Below are 25,740 nucleotides of genomic sequence, written 5' to 3'. Positions count from 1 at the left end.
ACATCCTTGGCAATTAGCAAACCTATTTCTAGTGCTAAAAAAGCCCTTTGCTTGAAGCTGGAAACTCTGAGTGGTGCCCTGTGGCAACGAGAATAACTAGCTTGGGGGAAAAACAATGGATTTTAATAATCTGAATGGGTTTAGCCTGGAGTTCTCAAGAAGTTTGCTACAAATGGGGTGACTAAAAAGTGCTGCCTCTTGCTGCTCAAAGAAAACACAAGAGGGTTTTTTTTTCTTTATAACCTTTTTCGCTTCTGACTAAGTGTCCTTTCTTCTGGTGCGCTGCAGGGATAGACAGAAGTGTGAGGAAAGTTAAATTTGAGTACAGGCCAGAGACTTTTACTTGGGGAAAATAAGAATAAGTATTTCTGATGCTTAAAGCATCAAAGTCCTGATGCCAGCTGTGGTTTTGGATGTGCAGCTGGCACCTCAGGTAACTTGTATCAGATAAAAGCAGGGAGTTTAGAGGAGGCAAGGCAGCCTGTGAAGGTTTGGAGGCAAGGAGGCAACTGAGCTGAACTTGCCCTTTTGCTGCCCACACGTCAGTGTAACCAGTAACGCTGCTAAATCACAGGGCTCCTTACAGGTAACTGCAGGTTGTGTAAGCGTTTCTCAGAGTGGAACTCGTTCACCTTTGTAAGAAAATAAACATGAATAGCCATCAGTCCCAATATTAGAGGCTATTTTTGTTGCAAAATTCTTCTTGCAGGTACTTCAGAATTCACCCCTCTGATGCCTTGAACAAGCAGAGTGGTGCTTTTTGTACCACGAGCAGCTGGAGTGGCCACGCTTCCATCGCATGGGTGGTGTAGCGGCACCACTCGCTGACTGCAAAGCTCTTTGTGAAGGAAAAAATCAGCTCTATTAATCCCATTTTTAAAATGGCCTTTGTCACAAAATATGGCAAGTTATTTTCTCAAAGATGGGTTCTCAGCTGCTTCGGTAGCAGAGCTGGATGATCTTTTTTTTTTTTTTTAAATATACCTAGGTGTGGTCTTATGATTTTCCCTCAAATTCAGAATGTCCTTTCTGGCGAGGTCCTTCACCTGGAAGGATAGCTGTGGACAAGTCTCTAAGTAAGAGAGGACATGGCAGAGATCCTTAGAAGGCAGGGACTTGCTTTCTGGTAATGGCCATCGACCTATCTGTGACTTATATTGAGATGCACATAGATAAATATACAACTTCTATTTTTCCCTGGGGCATCCCAGCTTTCTGCTTTGTCTGCCTCTCTGGGGCAGGCTGCTCATGGCCATTTGTGTTGCTAGGCTTGCAAAAAATATTTTCAGTGAAATAGTTTTATCTGGAAAACTGATTTGCCCAAGCTTATAACTTATGTTAATTTTAAAGAAACTTAATGAAGGGATTTTTTTTCAGGCTAAATGTTTGCCAGGAAAAAGCCACTCAACTCTGCAAACAGACTAGCCATCTGTTGGCCGCGATGTTCATGTGGGATTTTGGGAGATCTGGGTGTGAAGTTAAATCCCAACAATTTTTTTTTTTATTACTGCAGGGGAGATCCAGCCCTACGGTGGTGGGTGGCCCTGCACAAGGATGAGGGAATGGGAACTCGACCCTGGAACAGGCAAATCCACAGCGGCCAGATTATTTCTGAGTGATGGTTGGGCAGTCTCTCTCTCTCCAGATCTGAAGGGTTTTGTGTGTTTTTTGTCCCAATGCAGAATGGGCAAAATGCTTTAAATCACTTCTCATTCTGACCAAAGAAACAATTTCCTACGAGCTCAACCCTGAACAATAGAGCCTTGATCTTGATAGGGGGCTGTGGATGTTACTGTAATGCTAATACGTGGCGCGGTTGGCCTTTGCGCTTCTGGCACATTTCAGGCACTATATAGGGAGTCTGTAATCAGCTGCAGAAAAATTCCCTTCTGTGTCTCTCCTAGCAACCCCTTCTGAACTGATATTTGAAAATAAGCTTGCTTTCTATATCATGATCTAAATATTTTTGACACTTACTGTCATTAAAATTCTCTTAATAGTTTTGGGACTAAGGTAATTTATCTTCAGGTTCTCGAGACTCCCTTCTAGGTTCTGTGGTCTTAAGGTAAAGCTTTTGAACTTCTAATCTGTTAGAAACCTGACTTGTATCCAGATTTTGCTCTTTTCTCTTGACTTTTACACTGGCTATATTTGACACAAAGTCAAATTAGTATACTGAGATGATAAAGAGATAAAAGCAGCAAGGCCATAAGTCATCTAGACTAGTAGGAGCAAGCTGAGACTCTTGAAAGGGATTTGGTTGTATTTTTGTTAAACATTTTAGCGCATGTGATGTGTTACAGGCTGGTTTTCTACCTCTGTAATCTTGACCCCTTATACACACAGAGTAGCCGCGTGTCCTGCTGTGGAAACAAGGCAGACTGTTCGTAGCGGTATGAACCACTGGATTGCCACTAAAATTGAGAACGTTACATTCTTTATCTGTTACCTGCTCGTTTTCTCTCTGCAAATCTGAATTAACGGAGAGTGCAGTGGCAGAGTGTGGGCATAGAGGAATTCGTCTGGACAGAGTAGACTAAAACAAGGTGAGAGGTTTGTGGTCTTTCCCCTAAATGCTGGCAGTGTGTGTGAAGTCCTGAGCACTCGCAGGAGTGCTTTCTGCACAGATTTACATCCGTAGCCGATGAAAGATGTGGATGGGAATCCTGGATGCAAATATAGCTATCCTGGGAGAGATGTGCAGGGGCTGGTGTGAACAGTCTGGTCACTTTAATTATGGAAATCTCGCTCCAGATTCTTGATGTTCTTTTCCTGGGGCTTCCTGAAGCTGTACTGGGTTTGCTAAAGACCTGGAGCATTTCTCCTTCCGGGGAGCTACTTGGGCTTGCTGCAGGATCCGGTACCAGGCCCCATCTAGCTCCGAATGCAGGAGGGGAGGTTTGTTGTGCCATAGGCACAACTGGGTTCCTTAAGTCCTGTGGGTCTCCAAACCGGCAACTCTTTTTTGGGTCTGAGATGGCTCATTAATTGCTGGCGTGTTTGGAATGGGATTCATTTGGGATTTGGTTGTAAGACTTCTGCCTTATGGAAAAAATCTGTCTGAGCTGAGAAAATAGTTGGGTCAGAGCCTGCGTTCTTTACTCTGAGATACGTTGCCATGAGCTGTGGTGGAGCTTTTTCTGGGAACGTGGTCCGGACAGTCCTCCGAATGTGTCAAGTCCCTCGTGCTTTTCCCTTGTGGTGCTAGAGGGTTCCCTGGTACTGCTTTGTGGGATGGAGAAGCCTTGAGGTCTGCTTTGGGTTCCTGGTCTTCCTACAGTCCCAGATATGTAATAAATATTTCCTTTTCTGAAGACTTCCTGGAGATGGAAAGAGCTCATAGGGTGTAAATGTTCTTCTTTCTGTAATTGCTCCATGCACCTCTCCCGGGAATGCCCTCAATCGTTTTGTTAGTGGGATTTTGACCTTTCATATTCCTGGGCATCTCTACCTTTTTGAGAAAATTTGGTGGAGAGGGGAAAGGGAAGATGGTTCACTTCCCCTTCACTAAGATTTGTCTTAGAAAGTGGGGGCTCATATGGAATTCGCCTCGTGCCCAGGAAAGCAGGCTTCCCCAGCTTCCTCAGTTCTACTAATACATTTCCAGAGATTTCCCCTGTGTTGATACAAGGGATTTATTGCTGAAGTTCACTTTGGTTTCAGTCTGTCCTCAAACTCTTTTATCATGTAAATAAACAATGTGATTATTCCCAAAGTTAGCATCTGCATCCCTTTCATGAACCTAACTCACTTGCTGGGTTTTTTTTGTAGGAATTGTAGGTCCTTACTACAACAGGGACAATAATCAAATACGGCACCGCATTGCTTACTAATAGTTTTTTGAACTTGGGAACACCAGAGCTGAGTCTGAGTGCAGAAAGCTCTGCTTTAATTTATCGTCGATATTAACTTGCGGAGCCGAAGAGCATATAAGCTGCAGCTGCTCAGGAGCTCGCTCTGAAGATCAGACTGGGAGAGCTGTTTTTTATTAAGTGGTACTTGATTTAGTCCTAAGTAAAACCATTTGTATTTAACCTGATCCGCGAAGCTGCTGTAAGTGTTAACATACTTCAGTATTAAACGTTTCACTCTTGGGCATCATCATGCACAGCGGGTTTGTGTAAGAGCCCGTTTCTGAACCTGGAATAGTTATCCATTAGGTGAGCGTGTACATGTTCAGACGAACTTAAGCTCAGTCAAGCCTGTATCTAAAACTTACTGTCATGGTACTGGGTGATGTGAAAAGACCTGGTGGTGAGTGTCCCTTAACATCAGGGCTGAAGCAAGCTGCAGTACTTCAGTGCTAAGCTACTCTCCGCAAACCTGTAGGGATGTAGCTTTTCCCAGAGATGGCTTTTAGCAGAGAAATCACTCATACTTGGGGCAGTTAGGCATCGATCTGCCCTTTGTGAGCTGCTCTTGGGTGACTGCCAGGTGTGTAGTGAGCTACTTGCTATTTAACTGTAGGGCAGAGCAGTGTATGCTGAACCAAGAAAACTCCTGAGCCAAAACAAACCACTATAAACTTTTCTCCCTCCCCATGAGAATGAGGGAAGAGGGTTATTGCATCCAAATTCTTTTGGAGCTGGCACTGTGGGAAAACTCTGTCCAATCTGGGAGTCATTGTACTCGAGGAACTGTAATAAATCCTGACGGACCCTGCAGATGGGACTTGGATCCCCCGCATACGAGTATGCACGCAGGCTGCCACGATTGAATTGGCACTTCTGGATACAGGAGCCTCTAGTTTGTGATGCACCTTAAGCAGACTTCATGCATCGTAATGGGAGATCAGGGATAGGTCTGAGCTGAGAATTATTTGTTGCTGGTGGTAGGTCCCAGGCACTTCTGTTCCTGGTGGGTCAGGAATATTGAAGTGAGCACGGATGTGTGTGCCCAGGAGCACTGTTTGCTCAGTGCTATGAAGGTATGAGGGGGTCTGTGTAATTGCTGCAAACTGGAGAGCTTCCTGGGCAAATTTTGTGCCTTGAAAGCAGAAAACCTTTTGCATCAGAGTGAAAAATCTTGGTTGTAAAAGGGAACCTGGCTTCAGTTCCTCTTAGCCTGAGCGTTTCTGCCAAGTTCGCTACTGTGATGTTAAGGATCTTTTATTAGATATTCTGTGCTGTTGCCCCCTTCCCTCAAATGGGGGCAGCCTCTGTGGTGCAGAGCTGAAGCAGTCTGAAGTTCAGGTGGGAATAAACCTTTGATTTTTCTCCTGCTCTGTTTTTTTTCTGATGCTTCCCTCGTAATTCATATTAAGATTATTGATTAAAGGTAATTGCTGTAGGATATTATTCACAATCCATTAACCCTGATATATAGCAGAATTCTTCAGCAAGCTTGGGTGCTGAGACATCACCGTTAATTGTCGTAACTGAGCCTTACTTGAAATGAAGATTTCTTGCCTTTCCGTTTGTATTCCCTTCTTCCCAAAGCACTGGCGCTTTGATTCTTTCTTTTAAATGTTGAGAAATACAGTTGTTCTTTTCGCACTGTAACAGTGCCTCATAATCTCGCCCTTCTGCCATCTCTCTGAAGACGCAGAGTTTTTTGGTCTTGCAAGTCAAATTAACATGAGATTGCCGTAATTTGCATCGTAGCTGTGGGAGGCCATCTGACAGCGCCGAAGGCAGCCAAGGAGAATTGAATTCATCAGCTCTCGCATTTGTCAGAGCAGGGACTGGGGAGAGTTCTGCTCCTCTAATCTGGGCAGGAGAGTAAACATTTAATGTGAGCAGTTGGCAAGGGTGACTTTCTGCTTTGTGGCTCGTCTCCTGAGCGCTGGAAAGGAGAGAGATCTCCCAAGTCCTGGCCTCACCTTCGAGCCTTGCTCCTGGGGTTCATGTCTGTGTGCGGTGAGGCTTTGGAGCGGTTGCTGTTTCTGGATTTTTAGCTCCCCTCCACAGCCCGAATACATTTCCAAATACGTTGCTGATAGGGACTTGGCGTTTTCTTAAATCAGAGCTTACGCTGTGCAGAAGTAGATGAAAAACACTAAGCAGCTATGAGGGCAAGGGAGGCATCGTCTCAAGATTGCTTAATGCAGGGGAGGGGATTCTTCAGTGTGTTAAATTGGCTTTTACAAACGTCATTGTGGTGGTTTGGTCACTTAGATGTGTCAAGACACTTAAATTGCATGTCGTAGAATATTTTGAATATTTTAAACGATTTGGTCTGACAGGCTTCTAGCAAGTTATCCGTATCTGAGTAGACAGACTTTGTTTCACGGACTGAATGTTTTCCTTTACTTGATGTATCAGTATTGAGAGCAAACACGAAGTCACAATCTTAGGAGGACTCAATGAATTTGTTGTGAAGTTTTATGGACCACAAGGAAGTAAGTATGTGACCCAGCCCTTCTATAAAAACAAACTAATGGCTCATGGTGGGGAACAGTGAAATGACACATTCTTCTGGAGTGGAAGAAAAGATGAGCAAATCTAAGTGGGGGTGAGAAATCAAAGGGTAGCAGCGTTTGAAGGCTGCTCTCTGAAGGGCGGGGAGAAATACAACTGTGAGCATTAACGCAGATGAGCCACCTCCCTTGGTGATGAGCAGAGCTGGATACGGCCTTCGGACAACTCAGCCTTCAGCTACGGCCTTCAGCACCGCTCTTGTTGATCCTTATAAGGATCATGAGTTTCCTTATAAGAAACTCATAAGTTTTGCATCAGTCACCTGAGTTTTTGCAGAGTTTGTAATTAAGATGGCTTTCCTAGTGACTAGATCACAAGTCAGGTCTCCAGCGTGCCTTAATTTAGTAACATCTCTAAAGGTAAGGAGATTATTATAAAGTCTCTGTTTTTAATAAGGCTCTTATGTCTTTGTGCTGGGATCTTCAACAGTATCAGTTAAAATCATGTATTTCTTGTCAGGCAGCACAGGAAAAAGGCTTTTACCGTAAGAGGTTTGATATGAAATCTTACCCCCTGATGGAGCTAAGTGTTCTTCCAAAGATGTGTTTTGCTTAATGCTGTAGTTCTATTTATTCTCTCCTGAGTTATAAAGTGTCTAATACCTGCATTTTTTTTCATTGCAGCACCATATGAAGGTGGAGTATGGAAAGTTAGAGTCGACCTTCCTGATAAATACCCTTTCAAATCCCCGTCTATAGGTAACCAATAATCACTTTCAGTCAAAATCCTTTTACTGTTTATGACGGAGGGATGTTATTGCTTGCAGCATTGTTGCAGGTGAAATTGCACCAACCCTCAGTGCAATCGTAAGATCTTTACTTCAAGTCTGCAGAATGCTTTTACCGTAGACTTCCAGATATCACGTGCCGAGCAGAGAGGAAGTTTGGTCTTTTGGCTGAAGGGCTAAGAGCTGGAAATGTGATTCAGTCACACGTTCATGTGTTGATGAACTGAGTCTCTCTACCATGTGCTTTTTTTTAATAATCTATCCATTTGTGGGTAAGGTGCAGGATACCACAGGGCATGCTGGAGCCTGTTTAGAAAAAATGACTCATTTAGTATGGAGAGCAAAGACCACAGTTGCATGTTCGTGGTTTCAGGGTGAACTAGCTTTTGGGACCTCTTGTCCAAAAGTGGATGGAAGTGAAGGCAGGAGCTGAAGCCTCTGTCCTCTTGGACTAGGTGATGCATATGCGGAAGAACATAGAAGCAGGGACCTACTGCCAGAAAAATTGCAGCTGGCTAGACTGGTCAGGCTTGTTTAACCTTCACGAGCAAATAGGAGGTTTGATAAGGCAATGTTCTTTAGACTGTATCCATCCTATCTTTGCCCTTGGGTAACGGTGATCTAACTCGGATGTCTTCTGGTATCTAACTTTAATCCAATCGCTTAAGCTATAAATAAAATAGCCAACATTGCTTGAAAAACTGGAGCAGATGCATAAAGTTCCAACATCTGTATTCTGGCTTATGAAATTAGTGCTGGTAACTCAGTGACATGGCACTTCTCCATCAGAAGGGCGTGCTTGTGGCTCAAACCACTGGAGGACTCTAAAGAATGGAGAAAACTGCCTGAGGAGAACTGATGTGGAAACTTGACTATATGGGTTGGACAAGATGGGTCCCTTCCAATATCAACATCCTGATTTGGAGTTGATAAGTATTGGCTGCTTTCTTAAAATAGACTCTTAGGCTAAGAGTGCCTTCTATTTAAGATCTTTCTCTTTCTGGTGTGAGAAATAATCTGTCTAGTTCCAAATGTGAATTGTGTCTTTTGGGAAAGAGCAACACTGTTTTTATTCCGTTCTTTACCTTTCTTTTTTTTCTGTTGAAACCTTAACCGAACCACAGAAATGTGCACGCAGCTGAGTAACAACGCAGTATTGCTGCAGCTATGCGAGCCCTTTTCTCCTTCCTCTTGAGTCAGCTCTGAAACTTGCTATAAACCTCTTGGGTTAGAGACTGTTTACGAGTTTCACAGTATGTTTATTTGGTGCCAGTCATTTTTCCCTCCCCACTTCTCAAGTGCCACAAACCGATGCAGATCAGGGTACTGTCATGTTGGCAATCTTAAATGTGGGCTGGCTACAGACAACTCTCAGAAAGCATATAAAACCCAGTTTCCTTGTTGTGAATTGCTTTGGTGCTAGTCTACTCAAGATTATTTTTCTTTCTCCTGATGTTCTTTCTGGGTGTATTGGAAATCAAGGTTGCTGGCTTAAAGCAAAACCAAACTTTCTTTCCAGTAGCCTATGAAGCCAATGGCAGCTAAACGTTGGCCAGCCTCTTGTATATTCATAGTCCTGTTGATTTAGGCTCCCGTTACTTGCATAGAAGGTGGTAGGTTTGACCTTTCGGTGGTTTGGTTTGGAGGCTGTTTAGTGCTGGTTGGGATAGGCGGGAGTGGAAGGCAGCCTGGGGTCAGAGTTGGCCCAGCTGTATTTTCAGAACTGCTGCCACAAGGATGGGCCTTTCTCCTTGTGAACTTGGGGAGGGGAGTGGGTGGGTGGGTGGTTGTGGAGGGGGTTATTTTCTGCTCAAATTGCTTCGTCTCTTCTAATGTTGCTTTTGCTGTCTTCCTTTTAGTACAGCATCTTTCCATCCATCAGCTTGCTTATCCCCGCTGTGTTGTGACTGTTTTATTCCAGACTCATCAGACCTTCTAGCATGCTTCCCTTGCCCTCCGAGTGTCTGAGTGTCTGAAAACCACCTTTTCTCTCATGGAGCTCCCCAAAAGGCTGCCTCTTGCTCTAGGGCCTGCCTTGCTGTCTGTTGGGTGAGAGCTGCTGGGAGCACAGGTTACCTCCCGGGCAAAGCAGTGCGCAGCTGAGGTTTCAGGTTGAATAAACAGTCGACGATAGACGAGAACTGGCTTAGCAGAACAGGGCTCAGCTCTGCTGCGGGGAGGAAAGAGCTGGGGAGTAGAAGCGCTGAGGAGAGCGCTAGGACCTGGGGAAGACTCCCAACCGGCTGCAGGAAGAGGTTTGTTTTTCTTTGTCTGGTTCCCATTTCTGCTGCCCCAGCCCAGCTTATCTGGACAGCCAGGACTGAGTGACGTCTCAGCCCCTTCCTCTGGGCCAGCTCGATCTCCTCACCGCTGCTCTCGGAGGCCGACTGGGTGTGCGGTGCCTGATACCGCTGGTTTTGGCATTACGGAGAGCTCCAGAGCAAGCCTTCGTCCCAGCTGAACCGGGAGCATTCACAAGCTTGTGAATGAGATGAAATCCTGTTCTCTCCCAGGTCTGCCAGTTCCAGTGAGCACGGGTGTCCTAACCCAGCAGTTCTCAGCCAGCTTGAGCTCTGGGTAACGCAGGGGTAGGAATTAGTAGGGAAGAAATTTGCCATGATAGTCTCTGATCTGTAAAGAGATGGAAGTGAAGGATTTCAGAGATGGTGGAGCCTGTAAACGGACAGAAGGTCATCTAGAGCACACATGTAGCTTGTTTGCAGCCTTTCTGTTCTCAGCACTGCATAGCTCCCACTGCGATGATGACATGCAGAGTTCAAATTGTCTGTGTAAGTCACTGGCTTGTACAAAGTAGAGAATCCAGCAGTTTCTTTTCCTTTAATAAATTACACTTTTATGCTGAAGCTCAGAGCAAAACTGCTGTCCTTGCAGCTTTCCTTGTTCCTCTAGTACTGTAGGCTAAAATTTTCTTTCCATCACAGAAAATCTTAATGCAGTCTTGAACGTGGCATGGGCTTTTTTGCAGCAAATAACATGATGGCTTGAAGCATATCCACGCGTTCTAGAAAGCCGCTTCTGAAAAATGACTGCTAATAGTTGCTTTCTAATCTGTTCAAATTGCTTTTATCCCAGCATGGCTCTGAGTATAAGGTACATGAAAACTTGGTGTTCCTTCTAAAGTGTGACTGACAAACCTGAATAGAAAAGGTTTTTAAAGTAGGTTCCAGATTTGTCATTTGTCTTAAACCCTAAATGAGTGGAGGTCCTCTTCGCCTTTGAGAGTCTCTAGCAGAAGCCTTTGCTTAGTGTGGTGGCTCTTCACCTGCCACATATTTGCTCCCTTGTCCCATCCACAGCTCCCTTCTCAAATACGTGTGGCATTTATTTCCTGCCCTTCTCAGGTAGGTAATTATTGCTGTAGTCTATTAAATGATGCTGCCCCAGGGACAGTGCTCTCCTGACAATCATGGAATGGTTTCTGTTGGAAGGGACCTTAAAGATGACCTAGTTCCACCCCCTCTGCCATGGGCAGGGACACCTTCCACTAGCCCAGGTTGCCCAAAGCCCCGTCCAACCTGGCCTTGAACCCTTCCAGGGAGGGGGCAGCCACAGCTTCTCTGGGCAACCTGTGCCAGGGCCTCACCCCCCTCACAGGGAACAATTTCTTCCTTAGATGTCACCTAAATCTCCCCTCTTTCAGTTTAAAACCGTCATCCCTTGTTCTATCCCTCCCCCCTGATGACGAGTCCCTCCCCCCTTTCCTGCACCCCCTTTCAGTCCTGGGAGGCCGCTCTAAGGTCTCCCCAGAGCCTTCTCTTCTCCAGCTGAACCCCCCAACTCTCTCAGCCTGTCCTCACAGGGGGGTGCTCCAGCCCCCCGAGCATCTTCGTGGCCTCCTCTGGCCCCACTCGAGCAGGTCTGTGTCCTTCTGCTGTTGGTGTCCCCAGCACTGTAGGGGGGTCTCCCGAGAGCGGAGCAGAGGAGGAGAATCCCCCCCCTTGCCCTGCTGCCCACACTGCTCTGGGTGCAGCCCAGCACACGGGTGGCTTTCTGGGCTGCGAGCGCACATTGCTGGCTCACAGTCGGTTTTCCACCCACCAACCCCCCCAAGTCCTTCTCCTTGGGGCTGCTCTCCATCCCCTCCTCGCTCAGGCTGGATTTGTGCTTGGGATTGCCCCGACCCATGGGCAGGACCTTGCCTTGGTCTTGTTGAACTCCATGAGGTTTGCACATCCCACCTCTCCAGCCTGTCCAGGTCCCTCCGGATGGATCCCTTCCCTCCAGCGTGTCACCGCACCACACAGCTTGGTGCCATCAGTGAACTTGCTGAGGGTGCCTCGATCCCACTGTCCACGTCCCCAACAAAGACATTCAACAGCGCCGGTCCCAACCCCTGAGGACACCACTCATCACCACTCTCCACTTGGATATGGAGCCATTGACCACAACTCTTTGAGTGCGACCATCCAGCCAATTCCTTTTTCCCCCGAGTGCTCCATCCGTCAAATCCATGTCTCCCCAATTTAGAGACAAGGATGTCATATGGGACTGTCAAATGCTTTGCACAAGTCCAGGTAGATGACATCAGTTGCTCTTTCTTTATCCACCAACGCTGTAACCCTGTTGCAGAAGGCCACCAGATTTATCAGGCATGATTTGCCCTTTGTGAAGCCACATTGACTGTCACCAGTTACCTCCTTATTTTCCATGCGCCCTAGCAGAGTTTCTGGGATGATCAGGATTACAATGCAGGTAATGCCTCTGCTTAAAGACCTAAACCACCCTGCGATCTATGTGAAAAGAGCAGTTGCTGGGAGAGCTTCCAGTGTTTCATCATGTCCTGCAGTACCTTTCTGGTATTTCTGGCACTGCCTGTTCCTTGCGTGGTCTTTGCTGTGTAATCCGACAGACCCCACGTTGGTGCAGGATGATTTTTCCTAACGAACTATACAATATACAGCAAAAAGGGAAATGCGCGTCCTAGAAGAACACAAATCTAAACGGAGCCAGATGTAGGGCTGTCATGTTGGCTCCTGGCTTGAGTGCTCCCATTGAGATGAACTAATTCCACCCATGATCTCTAAGTATCCAAATCTTCAGGGTTGAAGCAAACTTCCTAACTTGAGCAGTTTGTTAGAACAAAACCAACTCCTGAAAAATACCCAGTTGCTTTCTGAAGCTAGTGAATGCCGCAGCTCTTAAAGCTTTTGTCAATTAATGTGAATATCCCTGCGTGCTTATGAGGACCCGAAGCACTCCCCTGCTAGATGTTTGGTTCCATTTTTGCTTTCCTCCTAGACAATATGTTTTGAGCTGTTTATGATTTCAGTAACCATGCTGGCACTGCTTCGCTACTTTTCCCTCCCCTCGGGGATTTAATATCTTCAGGGGAACTTTCTGCCTGGTCTGTTCCTGCTTTTTCAAAGGGGAGTTGTGAAGTACTTGAAGTACTGTTTTGAGCTCCCAAGTCACGAGAACACTTTGTGTAAATTTTGTATGTTTTTAATCAGGCCATACGCCTGCCAAGAACCGGAGATTAATGCTCTTTGATGCCATAAACACGGGAGGAAGCACAGAGTGTGAATGTCCTGCCCTGCTTAGATGATAGGAGCAGTAGAAACATGTGAACCTGGGAGCTTGAGCTCTTACCTGGAAGCACCGTGGCATTTATTTTATTGCTAAAATCTGCAGAAATATTAGGCTGGCACTGAGTCACTCTGGTTTCTTAATAATCAAATGTCACAGCTGCAAAGTTTGCATACAATATGCTCAGAGCCTCAATTTCTCAAATAACTTCTGTATATTTATACACAGTTCTCATTTTCTTTCCATCTCTGGCCTAGTTATCTGCAGATATCTTGCATTTATATTTCACCTTTCTCCTAAGTGTTTTGCAAAACAAAATGCCTAGTCTGTACACAAAACATATGGAAGTGTACGTGTATACGTATGTGTATGTATATAATGAGACATTGTGGCAGCCAGAACAGGAATGGAGCAGTGTTTAGCTCCAGCCAGGATTTAACAGATCTCTCCTGGCCTGTACTTAATTTTTCTTTTTAACTGCAGCTGCTATTTTTACTTTCAGCTCCTCTCTGGATTGCCTTACATTTTGCTACTTAGAATTTCATGAGTCACTTATCGCCTGTGACCATTCTGAGCTTGCTCTTCCCTGCGTGTGTTGATCCTTATTCTGACCTATAAGCGATGTGAAAATGCTTGTTCTTTCAAATACACTTAGCTTTGTCTAAGGGGAAAGACGAGACACCTAAAGGTAATTTGTATCCCTGTCTCCACTCCGGTCTGACGCACGACTGTGCACCCTCTGCAGATTCCCTGCTACAGGCGGAGAATGGGAACAGGCTGACAAAATGGGGTAGGTGTTTTCAGCTTGACTTGGCACAGATTCACTGCCTTCTGTGCCAGTCTCTGAAGCCTGGGCATCAGGTGATGGTGCACCTAAGCAGTGAGATGAACTGATATTGGGCAATTGCTTTGTGCTGGTTCTGCATGTTTTTGCAGAGATTGCTGCCCTTAGCACTGGTCTAAGCTTGTGGATACTGCTTTTCCGCATCCAAGAAGGGCTGCTCAGTGATTCCCTCTGAGCAGGAGGTCCAGAGTTTATAGCTCTGCCCACTATTTTCCATCAGCTACAGCCGTATTTTTCTGTACTGATCTTTCTCTCGTGAAACTGCTGCAGAATTATTTATGGTATTGTTTTGAAAAGCTACTAGAATTTGAGTATGGTAATATAAACGTTCTACTTCTGCTGTTAACGAGCTGACGTTACACAGCACCTCACGCCACCACCGTGCGGTTAATGCCTCCGTGGTGAGTGCACGGTGTTATATTTGACTCTGTACTTAGTGCTCTGAATGGGCTCCTAACATCCAAATTTCATTAAAAAAAAAAAAAAAAATCCTTGCCTTGGCCAGTAAGAGCTTATTGACCTGAGAGCACTGGACGAGGTACACACCTCTGAGGTGGGCAGATCCTGTGCCCTTCAAAGGGGGAACAGCCACGTGCTAAACCAGTTGTCCCAGTCATCTCAGTCTGCACAGGGGAATAGGTACCAAGCTGAGGACTAAGGCAGAGGTCTTGCTCTCATGCCCTCTCCCCCATCTCCTACCATGGTTTCTCAGCCTGTGGTGCGTGGTGGGCTTGTGATCAGTTACACAAGAAGGTAGTCCCTGAAATGAGTGCAGTATGTTTTTAAAAGTTAAAAAAAATAAAATAAAATAAATGCATGTTCCCTTGCAGGCTTTTGGGTGTTTGGGGAGGGGGAAGTAATAAACATTAAGTTTAGACTAATCTTATCTGGCTGTTTGGCAACACTGCATGAGTACTTGGGAGATCTTTTTCCATTAGGTAGGTTGTCCAGTGGTTAAAAAAAGCAGAGGAAAAACACTGCTTTTGACCTCTCTGTGCAGTACATAAGCTCTTCTGCAGGCTGATCTCTCTGCACATAATTCTGCCCTAAGCCTTGGGTGGTCACCCAAGCCATGTTGATTTGGTCTGGTGTCTAAAACTCACTGCATCCTGCTTCAGAGAGATTGTTGCCACCTTCCCACCTCACCAGCCAGGCAGTCTGAACGGTCTCCTGGCTTGGCCTTAATCTCTCATGAAAACTAAAACTTTGAGGCTTGTAAGTCTTGAAAAGTCAGGAGCGGTCACATACACTTGTCCCGTTGGCTGTTTGTTTGGCACCATGGTGGTACACAGATACGAATCTGCTGTCACAGTTGTTCAGGTAGAGAAGTGTCTAGCTGGCCTTATTTTATGAGCGAAGAGAGCCGACACGTGGGCAAGCGGTGGCGAGTTCGGGATGGGTAAGTGGATATAAACCAGCTCTGCCCTGGCACGTTTCCCAGAGCCAGTGGGAAGTCCTCTTGCATTTATCGCCGGTGTGGGTCAGCCATGCAGCTGACTCCTCGTGAAGCCGGGAGGCTGGGATGTGCTGTGTTGGCTGGCACGCTGCTTTTCCTCCTTCCCGCCTTCTTCCGCAGGGCTGGCAGCGCTAGCATCACTTTGAAGAGCTGTGCTGCAGGAAAAAAAAGCCTCTTTTGGGGACCTCTCACCTAACCTACCAGCTAAGCTGGCTGTACTTTGAGCTCAGATAAGCAACGGGCCACCTTTTGAAGCGCCGTTTGTTGGATTGCAGCCGGTTCCTGACTCGGTGGAGAAGCACCGAGGAGTGCCGAAAGCGTTCTGCTGCTGCAGGGCAGTGTCATGCAGCTGGAGCTGTGGAAAGAGCGAGGAGGCAATCCCCAGCCCAAGTTTCTGATCCTTCTTATCTCCAAGTTTTGAGTCCATTCTGCCTGAATGATAGATGAGCAACCTGGGCTAGTGGAAGGTGTCCCTGCCTGCCCATGGCAGGGAGGGTGGAACTAGATGATCTTTAAGGTCGCTTCCAACCCAAACCATTCTTATGGGGGCTGTACCAAGGTGGGGGACTCTTTCTAAATCACAGCCCAGCCCTATAGGCATAGTGATAGGGGAACAATCAATGCGGAACAACCTCTCGCAGGAGCTTCCTGCCTAATGGATCCCCAGGACAAGGGAGTCCTCGACATTCCCCAAGTTATCCAGGTATTTATGCTCTGCCTCTTGGAGGAGAACTTACTGGCAAAGCAGCTCACAACAGCACATTGGTTCTGGTGGTGCTTTCTGTGCATTTCCTGGGAGCTTTAGTCTGGAGTTGTTCAAGAGAGGTGTTGACATCAACGTAAGTCTGAAATTCCTGTTCCTCCGTGGCGGTTTTGCTCACCTGGAGAGCGTGTTCAGCTGTCACCCAGCTGCAGGGCACGATCCTCGGAGTCACCGCTTTGACCCAACGGCCAGGCAGTGCCCTGGATGTTCAGACCCATCCGTGGATGGTGCCTGAGCACGGTGAGAGAACTTCATTTCATACTGGCCTGTGTCCAGCTGCTGGAGCTTTATGAATGTTTCTGTGTTTGCAGCACCAAGGAAGATTGACAGCCTTTCCGTTAGCTGATTTTTTAATTTAAAAATGCGCTTCTCTTCAAAGATTTTTGTCAACCCAAGGAGTGATTACTCCAGGGCTCTTGCTGAAATACCAGCGTTTTTGAAGGTCAGCATCTGCATATTGGTCTCAACATCTTCAGTATCAGAACAGATGTGTCCCTTTCTGTTGTGTACTCCTTTGTGGATGTACAGGCTTTTTTTTGGTTGTCACCCAAAGGCTTTTTGTCCTTACAGATTTTATGCAGTCCTGCTTTACCTTCAAGGCAATCCTGGACCTCAGTGTGTCTGTATGGAAAGGGTGAACTGCAGCCACTCTGCTGCTCAAATTCCTCCTAAGCGTTGGCTTTTCCAGGATTCAGTGTGAATATTGTTTTAAAATGTTAAATTAAGTGTTTACAGCCAGTCCAGTGCCCAGATTCATGACTGCTCAGGCTGTGACCTCAGCTTCATGCTCCAGACCACGGTGAGAACCCAAAATCAAGAGCCTGTCCCTTGGCACGCCTCATGGAGTGCTCACCTGGAGTTCTGCACTGTGTATTTATCAGGGTGTGTTGCATTCAAGACTATGGCAATAAATCTGCCCCAGTGTTTATGCTGGCTTGGGAGGTTTTTTTTACCCCTGGCCTCCTCTTTAAATTGGAATTTCATTTTTACATGGGTGTTTATGCTTGCTTTGTCTTTTGTATTTGTAAAAATAAATACAGAGCAAGTCAGTATTATTGGAGCAATGTTAGTGCTTTATCACTGCAGGAGACTTTACATTTCACATAAAGGAGGAGATAATAGTTTGAGCTTATTTCTGGGTCAGGAAAAGGAAAGATACGTACAGAGCTGCTTTTAGCCTGGGCAGTTTGTGTCTGTGGGAGAATGAGACTGGGGAGACCTTGAAGAGTTGCAAGAAGATGTGGCAACAACCTAGGAAATGAGGAGTGCAGGGAGAGGATGCTTGTGTCCTTTCTTGAAGAACAACTGTTTTATGTGCAAAGCTTGAGATCAAGGACAATGTGAAAGAAGGGATTGTTCCTTGCCTGTGTGAATGCAAAGATGACAGAGAAGAATTACAAATCTCTAGCACAGGAGCTGCTTGAGCGGACAACTTAATCTCATCTCCGCGGATATCGAATGCAGCTTAAATGCTGAAGCGTGTGAATGAAGAGTTGACCAAAACCTTACGGGTGGGTTTGCAGCACAGTCTTGTCCAACCAGCTGCAGGCAGCTGTGGTAGAAGGTGCTAGGAAATAGGTGAGATGATCAGAAAAACAAAACGAGAGGATGAGGCACGGGGATGCCGAAGAGAGCCGGTCTGTGTCCCAGATACCAGAACAAAGAGTGTTTAATTCAGCAGGTTACTGTCCTGTTCTTGTTACCTGGTGTCTTCCTCCCTCCTGTCTTCTGCTTTATCAGAAACTTAATTTCCCCCCTCTGAGAGAGAGAGACAAAATTTAGAATCAGGATCGGTGCTGGCTGCAGCTCTCCAGTGCCGGCATAATGGATCCGTGACCCGATTTAAACCTGTGAGAGCCGCCATAACGTAAATATTTGATGGAACTACAGCTTCCCTTTTCAAGTCTGCTTCAGTTTTTCAAGCTAAATCATGGCAAGGTATTCCTGAAAGACACTTGTTAGCGTGGAGTTGTTTATGCAGTTCTTGGTTCTTCTTTTAGAGATTTTTCTGGCTTCGGGCATCATTTCAGCCTTGCGTTGTATTTATGCAAAATCTGAGCAGTACAAGTAAACACGAAATTATATTTGTGTCATAATACATGGAAAGAAAGGGAGTTAAATCCATATGTCAGCTCTTACCCCAGATGGGAACCATGCTGTCACTCAAATCATGATCACTCCTTGTTTGGACAGAGATGGTGCATCAGCCTGGAGTGGCTGGATAAAGGTGGTGAAGGTAGGGAGTTTGCTGAATGGTAAACAGTGACATGGTTCAACACTTTTTGGGCTGCTCTGGAGAGAAACTTGTGTGTTTTGAGTCCTGGAAGGAGCTTTTTAAATGGATTGAGTCAATATGCCAGACCTACATTTCTCACCCATTTTTATAAACACAGACCTTTGTCAGAAGAAATAGTTGCTGTTAGCATAATTCTGCAGAAAGGCACGATTCCCACATGGGCAGCGTTTGTAGGGCTCTACAGGCTGCAGGATGACAGTACAACAGAGGAAAGAAGGTTTTATTTTAAGTTCTGAAAAAAATCAACATTAAGATCTGGAAGCAGCTTAACCCGGTACAGAAACAAGGGTTGCAGCAGCCCTTCTGGGCAGAGCCTAAACGATTCAGCCAAATCAGCAGAAGCATATAGGAATACTCAATCCATTTGGCAGTGAAATAATTTGAAAACCCAGTTTTGTATCCTTGCACTGTGTCCGTTCTGCGCTGGGGATGTGTCCCGTACCCGGGTATTTAGGAAGAGTTTGGAAGCTGGATTCTTCATCCACTCACAGCCATCGTATGAAACACTTAACTTTGCTTTTGGGGTGGTTGTGCTTTACTTCAGCACAGGCCATGGTGCCAAGTATGGCGTGTTGTAATTCCTTTAATACCTTTGTCTTATGAGCTCTCTTTGTGGGAGAAGAGGGGAGTGTTTTTGAGGTGCCATCTGTCTTGAACTCAAGGTTAAAGTAGGCAGCTGGAAAATGCGGCTTATCTCTAGCTGCTGCTATCGCACACAGTCTTTAAAGTGTGAGGCATCTTCTACTGTCATGTCGTAAGTCCTGAAACCACAGGATTTTTTTTAACAATTTAATTTGCAAGTTGGAACAAAGAAAGCAAGCAGTATCAAATCTAGAAATCTGAACTGTGGACAAAGCCACGATGAGGTCTTTCATTCTAGACCTTGCATCTGAGCTGTTTTCTTTTCTAGGAGACCAGTGGTACCAGCTGATGAATTAATTGCTGTATTGATGCAAAACTTGAAGCATTAGCTCTCTGCACCAGTCTCTACCCCTGAATGGCTTACAAATGTAGATTAATGTTGCACCTTCAAGTTCATAGAAAATCTTTGTTGGGAAACATTAAAAAATCTTAAAGCAAATGTTGAGCTTAAGTTTCGTGTTTGTTCAAAAGATCCTTGCAGCTTTTAAAAACGCTTCATCAGATGTGGGTACTCGGTTGTGCTGATGGGCAGTTCTTTTCAAGATAATACTGAACCACAAAGCCTTTGCAGTGCGGTTGCGCTGTAAGCAGAGGGTTTTGCTGAATTTCGAGGGAATGGGCAAGGACCCTGGAGTCAGAATGTTGCCTGCGTATTTTAAAGGTTACATAGCTATATATAGCTAAGGCGGGGTTTTCTTTGAAACTAGTCAGATGAGTCCTTGTTCAGTAAATTCCAGACTTCTCTTGTAAAAAAATCTTCTGCTGTTTTCTGCTATTTACCAGTGTGTCTCTTTGCAGGATTCATGAATAAAATTTTCCATCCCAACATTGACGAAGCGTAAGTAAATCCATAGTGTGTGATTTTTCTAAGGAGTTTGTCTAATTGTAACTATTTTGGCTTCACAGTTATATGCTGATGAGTTGAATAACGCATTCATCGATCTTAGAGTCCGGAGTGGGGGATTTGATAGAAGTAAATGTTGTTGCAAGTTAACTTTCAGGAGTGGGTCAGGCTGTGGGGAAGACTGGAGAGCTGCAGGCTCTCTGGCAGATGTGGTCTTTGTATTGCAACACGCTTCGTTTACAGAAAATTCAAGGTTACCAGTCCCCCTCCTCATTGGCATCGTGCTGGCTTTCTAGAAACAAGGAACAGCGTTGCCTTAGCCATAGCTGAAGTTCACATCTGTATTAAAATTCTTCAAAACATGAGATGTTTTGCCATGTTTTTTTCAGTTAAGGTTTGTTAAGGGGAGCCACCTATGCTTCAGTCTCTCCATATGGACCAACAAATTCAGTAAAGGCTCCAATTTACTTTCTTTTGTGCAGAGTATGAAGATTCACGTAGTTAAAGGCTGCCCCTCTATTAACTACAAGATGGGAGTAAATCATAGCTTATCTGAAACGGTGGGGCAGAGGCAGGGCAGGGGAAGGCGGGGGTAGATTATACTAAATCCCCGGAGTATTTTTGAGTGTGACTGTGTTTAATTCTACCCTTTCCATATGTTTCAGGTCAGGAACTGTATGTCTAGATGTAATCAATCAAACTTGGACAGCTCTCTACGGTGAGTTTGGCATTTTCCTGAAAGTCGATCACGTGAACATCCATATTTGGTGTGTTAACATAACACAGCTTGCTGGAGACAGATGATCTCAGGCCAACTTTTGGGTTGGGTTTTTTGTTTTGGTTTTTTTTTTTTTTTTACTGGAGTTTTAGATTCTTCACTGAGCCAACATCACGTGAAAAATAAGATTTTCATGTGAAAATACTTTCATAACATGTTTTTATGCCAGAGAGGTGAAAATATTCCATAAACCTCACAAAGGATCACCCAAGCCATTTCTTGACACTGTCTGACAACCGCACAACAGCACCCTGCCATGATTCAGCATTGAATGAGAGAAGGGACTGTATCTAAAATGAAACCTATTTCCAGCTACCCCATCCACGTTTGTACGTGCATTTGAGCTGGTATTCTTTGTGCATGAGGCTGTGATCCCACTTCTACAGAAGATGGCACCAGAAACCATTTCTGTTTGTCATGGCAGCGTCGTTTCACTGCAGGCTAGGAGGTGGTATTGCATCTAATGACTGCACTCCTTGCTGTAGAATGTTTTGGGTTTCCCATTAGGTGGTTTCGGGCTATGACTCTCATTTTTAGAGATAAAAAAAAATTCAGCTGGTAGCTGAAAACCCGTTAAAATAGCGTTTAGGGAAAGCTGAAATTATTAAAAGGAATACAGCTGAGTATCTAGTCTAGGTTGGCTGCATTTTAAAAATGTGAACTTCTTCAGATGTTCCAATTATGCTTTATGGAAGAGTATTCAGGGGAACGTGCACATCAAATCCTTCACGTTCCTCCATGAAAAACTGATTTTTTACCTATAAGTTGAAGCTCTGAAGCAGTTGCTAGAGAGACAAGCTACTTCACATTCCTCGCAAGCACAATTTGTAAGGAAATACCAGACTTGGTGAATCCTGGGTGGGAAATTGCTATAGCAACTTGTTGAACTTTACTCCTCATCAGAATGCCTGAAGTCCTCATGTAGTAGATGCACGGCATACACTTCACACGGCTTTGTTGTGAGAGATCAGCTTAGCCGTGACCCGGGTGGTGGTGCTGATGGAGGAAGAGGATGCTCTTGTGTCCTGGGAGGATCCGATGCAAGGCGGAGGAATTCAAGCCAACCCAAGCCCTCTGCTGGGGATGAACCTGCATGGTTCAGTCAGCAGCAAAATCCAGCTCCGTGCAACGTGTGCTGCTGTTCCACAGCCTTAAATGCCACCTGCAGATCGTGGGGGTGGCTGGACAAAAGAAAATCACTCTGGTGTAACTGTGGTGCTGGTTTTGTGCTCTGGCAGTCAGGGTTTGGCTTTGGAAGCCGTGCATGGACAGCCTCCCTGTTCTGCAGCATGCAGTGGGGTTTCTGCACTATTGCCAGACAATTTCATAGGAAGGCTTTCTGTGAGAGGTTTCCTAATAAGTGCTGCTGTATTTTTCTCGTTGTTGTTGCTTGTAAAGTTAGAAAAACCAGCTTGGTATTTACTATGCTTGTGATGTATTAATATCAGCAAGCTTGTAAGAATTTTTCGCGTTGTTCCATGCGATAGCAGCGATAGGTGTTAGACAACCTGAAGGTATCAGGTGTGTATTCTGTACAGAGCCACCTTCCACAGTAACCAGGGAAACTTGGCATTAGAAAGTGTATTTCTTGACAGTCATCTTATTGCAGATTTTCCTTGCCTTGCTGCAGGGTGCCTTGAAGCTGCAGGGTGGACACTGAGGTGACTGCCCTCGCTCTGCTCCTTCACTCACAAGTCATCAAACACTAGAGTTCCTACATCACCTCTTCACTTCCAGGGCTTTGCCTCTTTGTGTGAAATAAGGAGGTGGCCCATTTCAGAACATGAAATGAAAAGGGGGAAATAATATTGCCCGGTGCCTCTCGGCACAGCTGTGTTGTTTGAAGTGTCACCCCTTTAAACCAGATCACTCCTGCACTGGCAGAGGAAATGGGTCAGATAATTCAAGGAGCAACTAAGGTGGAAGAGACCCAGAGTAGCTACCAAGAAATTCACGAGGACCTCGTAGTTAAATTCCCTCTCCTTCTCTAATGAAGTATCAAGTCCTCAGCGCTATGGTTAGGCTTCCTGCATGTGTTCAACTAGTTTCTGCTAAGGCAATGCCACTTTTGGGGATTTGAAAGAAGGGGAAATTACTGAGGTCTCTTAAAAAAGAAAAATCCTTGCAGTGTGTCCTGTGAGCCATGGTGGCCTCCCAGGGCTCTGCTTGCTCAGCCTACATGAGTTTACCTGTCTAACGGCCACAAAGAAATACTTGATCTAAGCCTGCTCTGTGGAGAGACTTGACCCAGCTTCTTGCTGACAGTGTCTGAACCCAGTCCCTAAGAGGGTTAATTAGTTTACCAAGGACAAGCCGCTACCATGGCAGAAAGTGTTCTTATAGAGCACTCTCTGGGTTTTGCGGTCCCTTTTTGGATTAAGATCCTTCTTCCAGTTGCTGTTGTGCTTCATCCTAGAAGCAGCTGGTGCTGCTCAGTGTGGCAGCCATGGCAAACTTGGTCAAGGTATCACGTGCGCTCTGAAGTGCTTCATCGCTGTCCTCAGGCAATATTGGAAGGGGCTTCTATATAGCAGAAAGAGATTTCAGGGTAAAAAAACCACCTAATTTCTTAGTGGTGTCCCTGTATAGCAGAGATCAGCTGATTGTTATCCATAGCAATCAGTGTCATTTAGTTTTTGCAATTGGGTGGTGCAGCTATAATGAACCCTGTGCTCCTGAGTTGCTCTCTTGAACTGTCAATGTTAGGTTAAGGTTTGGACTAGGTGATCTTCAAGGTCTTTTCCAACCTAGATGATTCTGTGATTCTGTTTAGGAAGTGTTTCTTTGCAGAAGGGGTTGTTGGGCGTTGGAATGGGCTGCCCAGGGCAGGGGGGGAGTCCCCATCCCTGGAGGGGTTGAAGAGTCGGGTTGACCCAGCGCTGAGGGATCTGGTGGAGTTGGGAACGGTCAGGGTGAGGTTCATGGTTGGGCTGGAGGATCTTCAAGGTCTTTTCCAACCCAGGTGATTCTGTGAGTATATAAAGCTATGGCCTTTCCTCTTGCTCAGCAGGGTTTATGCTGGATGGGTGACTGAAGCAGTCATAGAGCAGTGTCTGTACATCCTGGATGTGTGGATGCAGGAGAGAACAACTGACCAAACCTCGAGTCTCCTTTGATCCTCTTGAGCAAGCTCTGAAAGTGCAGCTGTTGGTAGAGCTGCAGAGGTGGTAACATGGGGCAGTGGTGCAGATCTGCCTGGACCTCCTGTGCAGCTCTTCTGAGGCTGTATTTTTGCTGGCGATGGAGTTAGAACCTGATTTTCTGTGGCTGCAGCCCGCAGCCAGAGTAACTATTTGCCCAGGTGGCCAAGAAAGCCAGCGACATCCTGGCTTGTATTAGAAATAGTGTGACCAGCAGAAGCAGGGAGGTGATAGTCCCCCTGTGCTCTGCACTGGTGAGGCCACACCTGGAGTGTTGTGTCCAGTTTTGGGCACCTCAATACGAGAGAGATCTCGAGGGGCTGGAGCGAGGGCAGAGGAGGGCAACGAGCTGGGGAAGGGCCTGGAGAATAAATCCTGTGAGGAGAGATTGAAGGAGCTGGGACTGTTCAGTGTGAGGAGGAGAAGGTGAGGGGAGACCTCATCACTCTCTACAGCTCCCTGAAAGGACGTTGTAGAGAGGTTGGTGCTGGTCTCTTCTCCCAGGGAATTAGTGACAGAACAAGAGGGAACGGCTTTAAACTGCAACAGGGGAGGTTCAGACTGGACATGAGGAAAAAATGTTTCCCAGCAAGAGTGGTGAGAGAGTGGAATAGGCTGCCCAGGGAGGGGGTGGAGTCCCCATCCCTGGATGTGTTTAAGGGCCGTTTGGATGAGCTGTGGGGGGATGTGGGGTAGGGGAGAACTTTGTAGAGTGGGGCTGATGGTTGGACTCAATGATCCCAAGGGTCTTTTCCAACCTGAATGATTCTGGGATTTGCACAGGGAGAACGGTTGGAGATATCCCCCACTACCTGCTCACCCATTTTGATGAATCTTTTAGAAAGTGAAGGGCTCTGAGGTCCCTGCTCTCCGCCAGATGTGGTTGAATTTAGCAGCTCCGGCAATGGCTGGGCTCAGGAATAGTCATGCAGCCTTGTTCCTGTACGAGGCAGGTTGAGATGGCCAACTGCTCACGCGATGGGTCCTAGGGAGCGTTGGGCTTCCTTCTGAGAGCTCCTCTTTGATCGATGCTAGAGGGGACGGGTGACACTCATCCACAGGCAGGGTTTCTCTGCCACCAGGAAAGAGAAATCCCTTAATTAGGGAGGAAAGGGGGATCCTGCTAAAAGATGTGTAGAATATTCACAAACAAAACCCAACAGAAAACCCCACACAATGAACGCCGGTCCGCCTGTATCAGCAGCTCTCCAGTGGCTAAAGCGAAACCTGGCACGCAGCCCTGCACTGGGGGTTTAATCTCTGCTCTGCGTGGGTGCGCGTGGTCCTTCTGAGACCCCCCAGGAGAAACGATGACGCAGAGCTTGTTTCTGAACACCCCCACTGCTGAAGTGTGGTACTTGTCATCTTAGGGATGTGGGAAGAGGGTTTCGTGTATCCACAATTACTCATCGGCACCAGAAGTATGTTTCCTGTTGTGGATTATTTGGTGACAGATGCCAACTGGCACCAAGGTGTTAATGTGAGCTCCTCACATTCTGCGAATTGTTTTGAGTTGGAGGAGGGACTTGTTGGTTGCTCTTTCTATTAGCACAATCATCTAAAGCACTTTGGAAGGTGCTTTACACTTGAAATATGTCCATTTAGTCATGGAGCATAAGATATTTAAAGACGGTAATAGAAGGAGGCAGAAATAGAAGAAGAATCCAGTGAGGGGTGAAGCACTGTGCTGTTTGTTTTTATTTTTTCCCTTTTTTTTTTTTTTTTTTTAAAGTCAGGGCTAAGCATTAATAGGAAACAAGACAGCTACATCCTTCCACTTCTTTGCTTAACCCTCAAATATTTGTATCTACGTTGTTGGGACGTTGAGTAGTTTGTGCAGTTAGCTGAGGAGCTGCAGCATACCTTCCGCAGCAGCAGCTCACTTATCAGCCACGTATGTGCTTTCCCCAATGCAGTTTCCTTTATTTTAACTTATGTCCAGATTTTTAGTGCATTTTCCCGTGAAGCTTTGTGCTGCTGTTTTCGGTGCCAGTACTTGCAGGATGATTAATTGGACTGACTGAGTCTGTGGACATGAACAACTGTGTCTTTCACTTGCAGATCTCACCAATATATTTGAATCGTTCCTGCCCCAGCTGCTGGCCTATCCTAACCCTATAGATCCTCTAAATGGTGACGCTGCAGCCATGTACCTCCACCGACCAGAAGAGTACAAACAGAAAATTAAAGGTAAGGGTGTAAATGACATATTGTGGGAGGAGTGACGTTACTGTGATTCCACCCTGGGGGAATGAGGACTGTGTTTGCTGCGTGTTTGTGTGTC

General features: G+C 45.9%; 1 protein-coding gene across 2 annotated transcripts in view; it reads left to right on the top strand.

Annotated features, from left to right (window-relative positions):
- Positions 1-25,740, top strand: part of UBE2H (ubiquitin conjugating enzyme E2 H) — a 57,940-nt gene that overhangs the window by 21,324 nt on the left and 10,876 nt on the right. The window contains exons 2-6 of one of the 2 annotated variants that reach the window (XM_074869628.1): positions 6,264-6,340; positions 7,043-7,117; positions 19,493-19,532; positions 20,204-20,256; positions 25,518-25,646. In XM_074869628.1, the coding sequence (XP_074725729.1) occupies positions 6,264-6,340; positions 7,043-7,117; positions 19,493-19,532; positions 20,204-20,256; positions 25,518-25,646 (374 nt within the window). Of the gene's footprint in view, positions 1-6,263; positions 6,341-7,042; positions 7,118-10,990; positions 17,268-19,492; positions 19,533-20,203; positions 20,257-25,517; positions 25,647-25,740 lie in introns of those variants that run through there. The other variant, XM_074869629.1, reaches the window with a different exon arrangement.

Source organism: Strix uralensis, chromosome 5 (genome assembly GCF_047716275.1).
Source record: "Strix uralensis isolate ZFMK-TIS-50842 chromosome 5, bStrUra1, whole genome shotgun sequence".
Lineage (NCBI taxonomy): Eukaryota > Metazoa > Chordata > Aves > Strigiformes > Strigidae > Strix > Strix uralensis.
The sequence above is the reverse complement of the archived record's forward strand: the minus strand, read 5'-3'. Positions and strand labels throughout refer to the sequence as shown.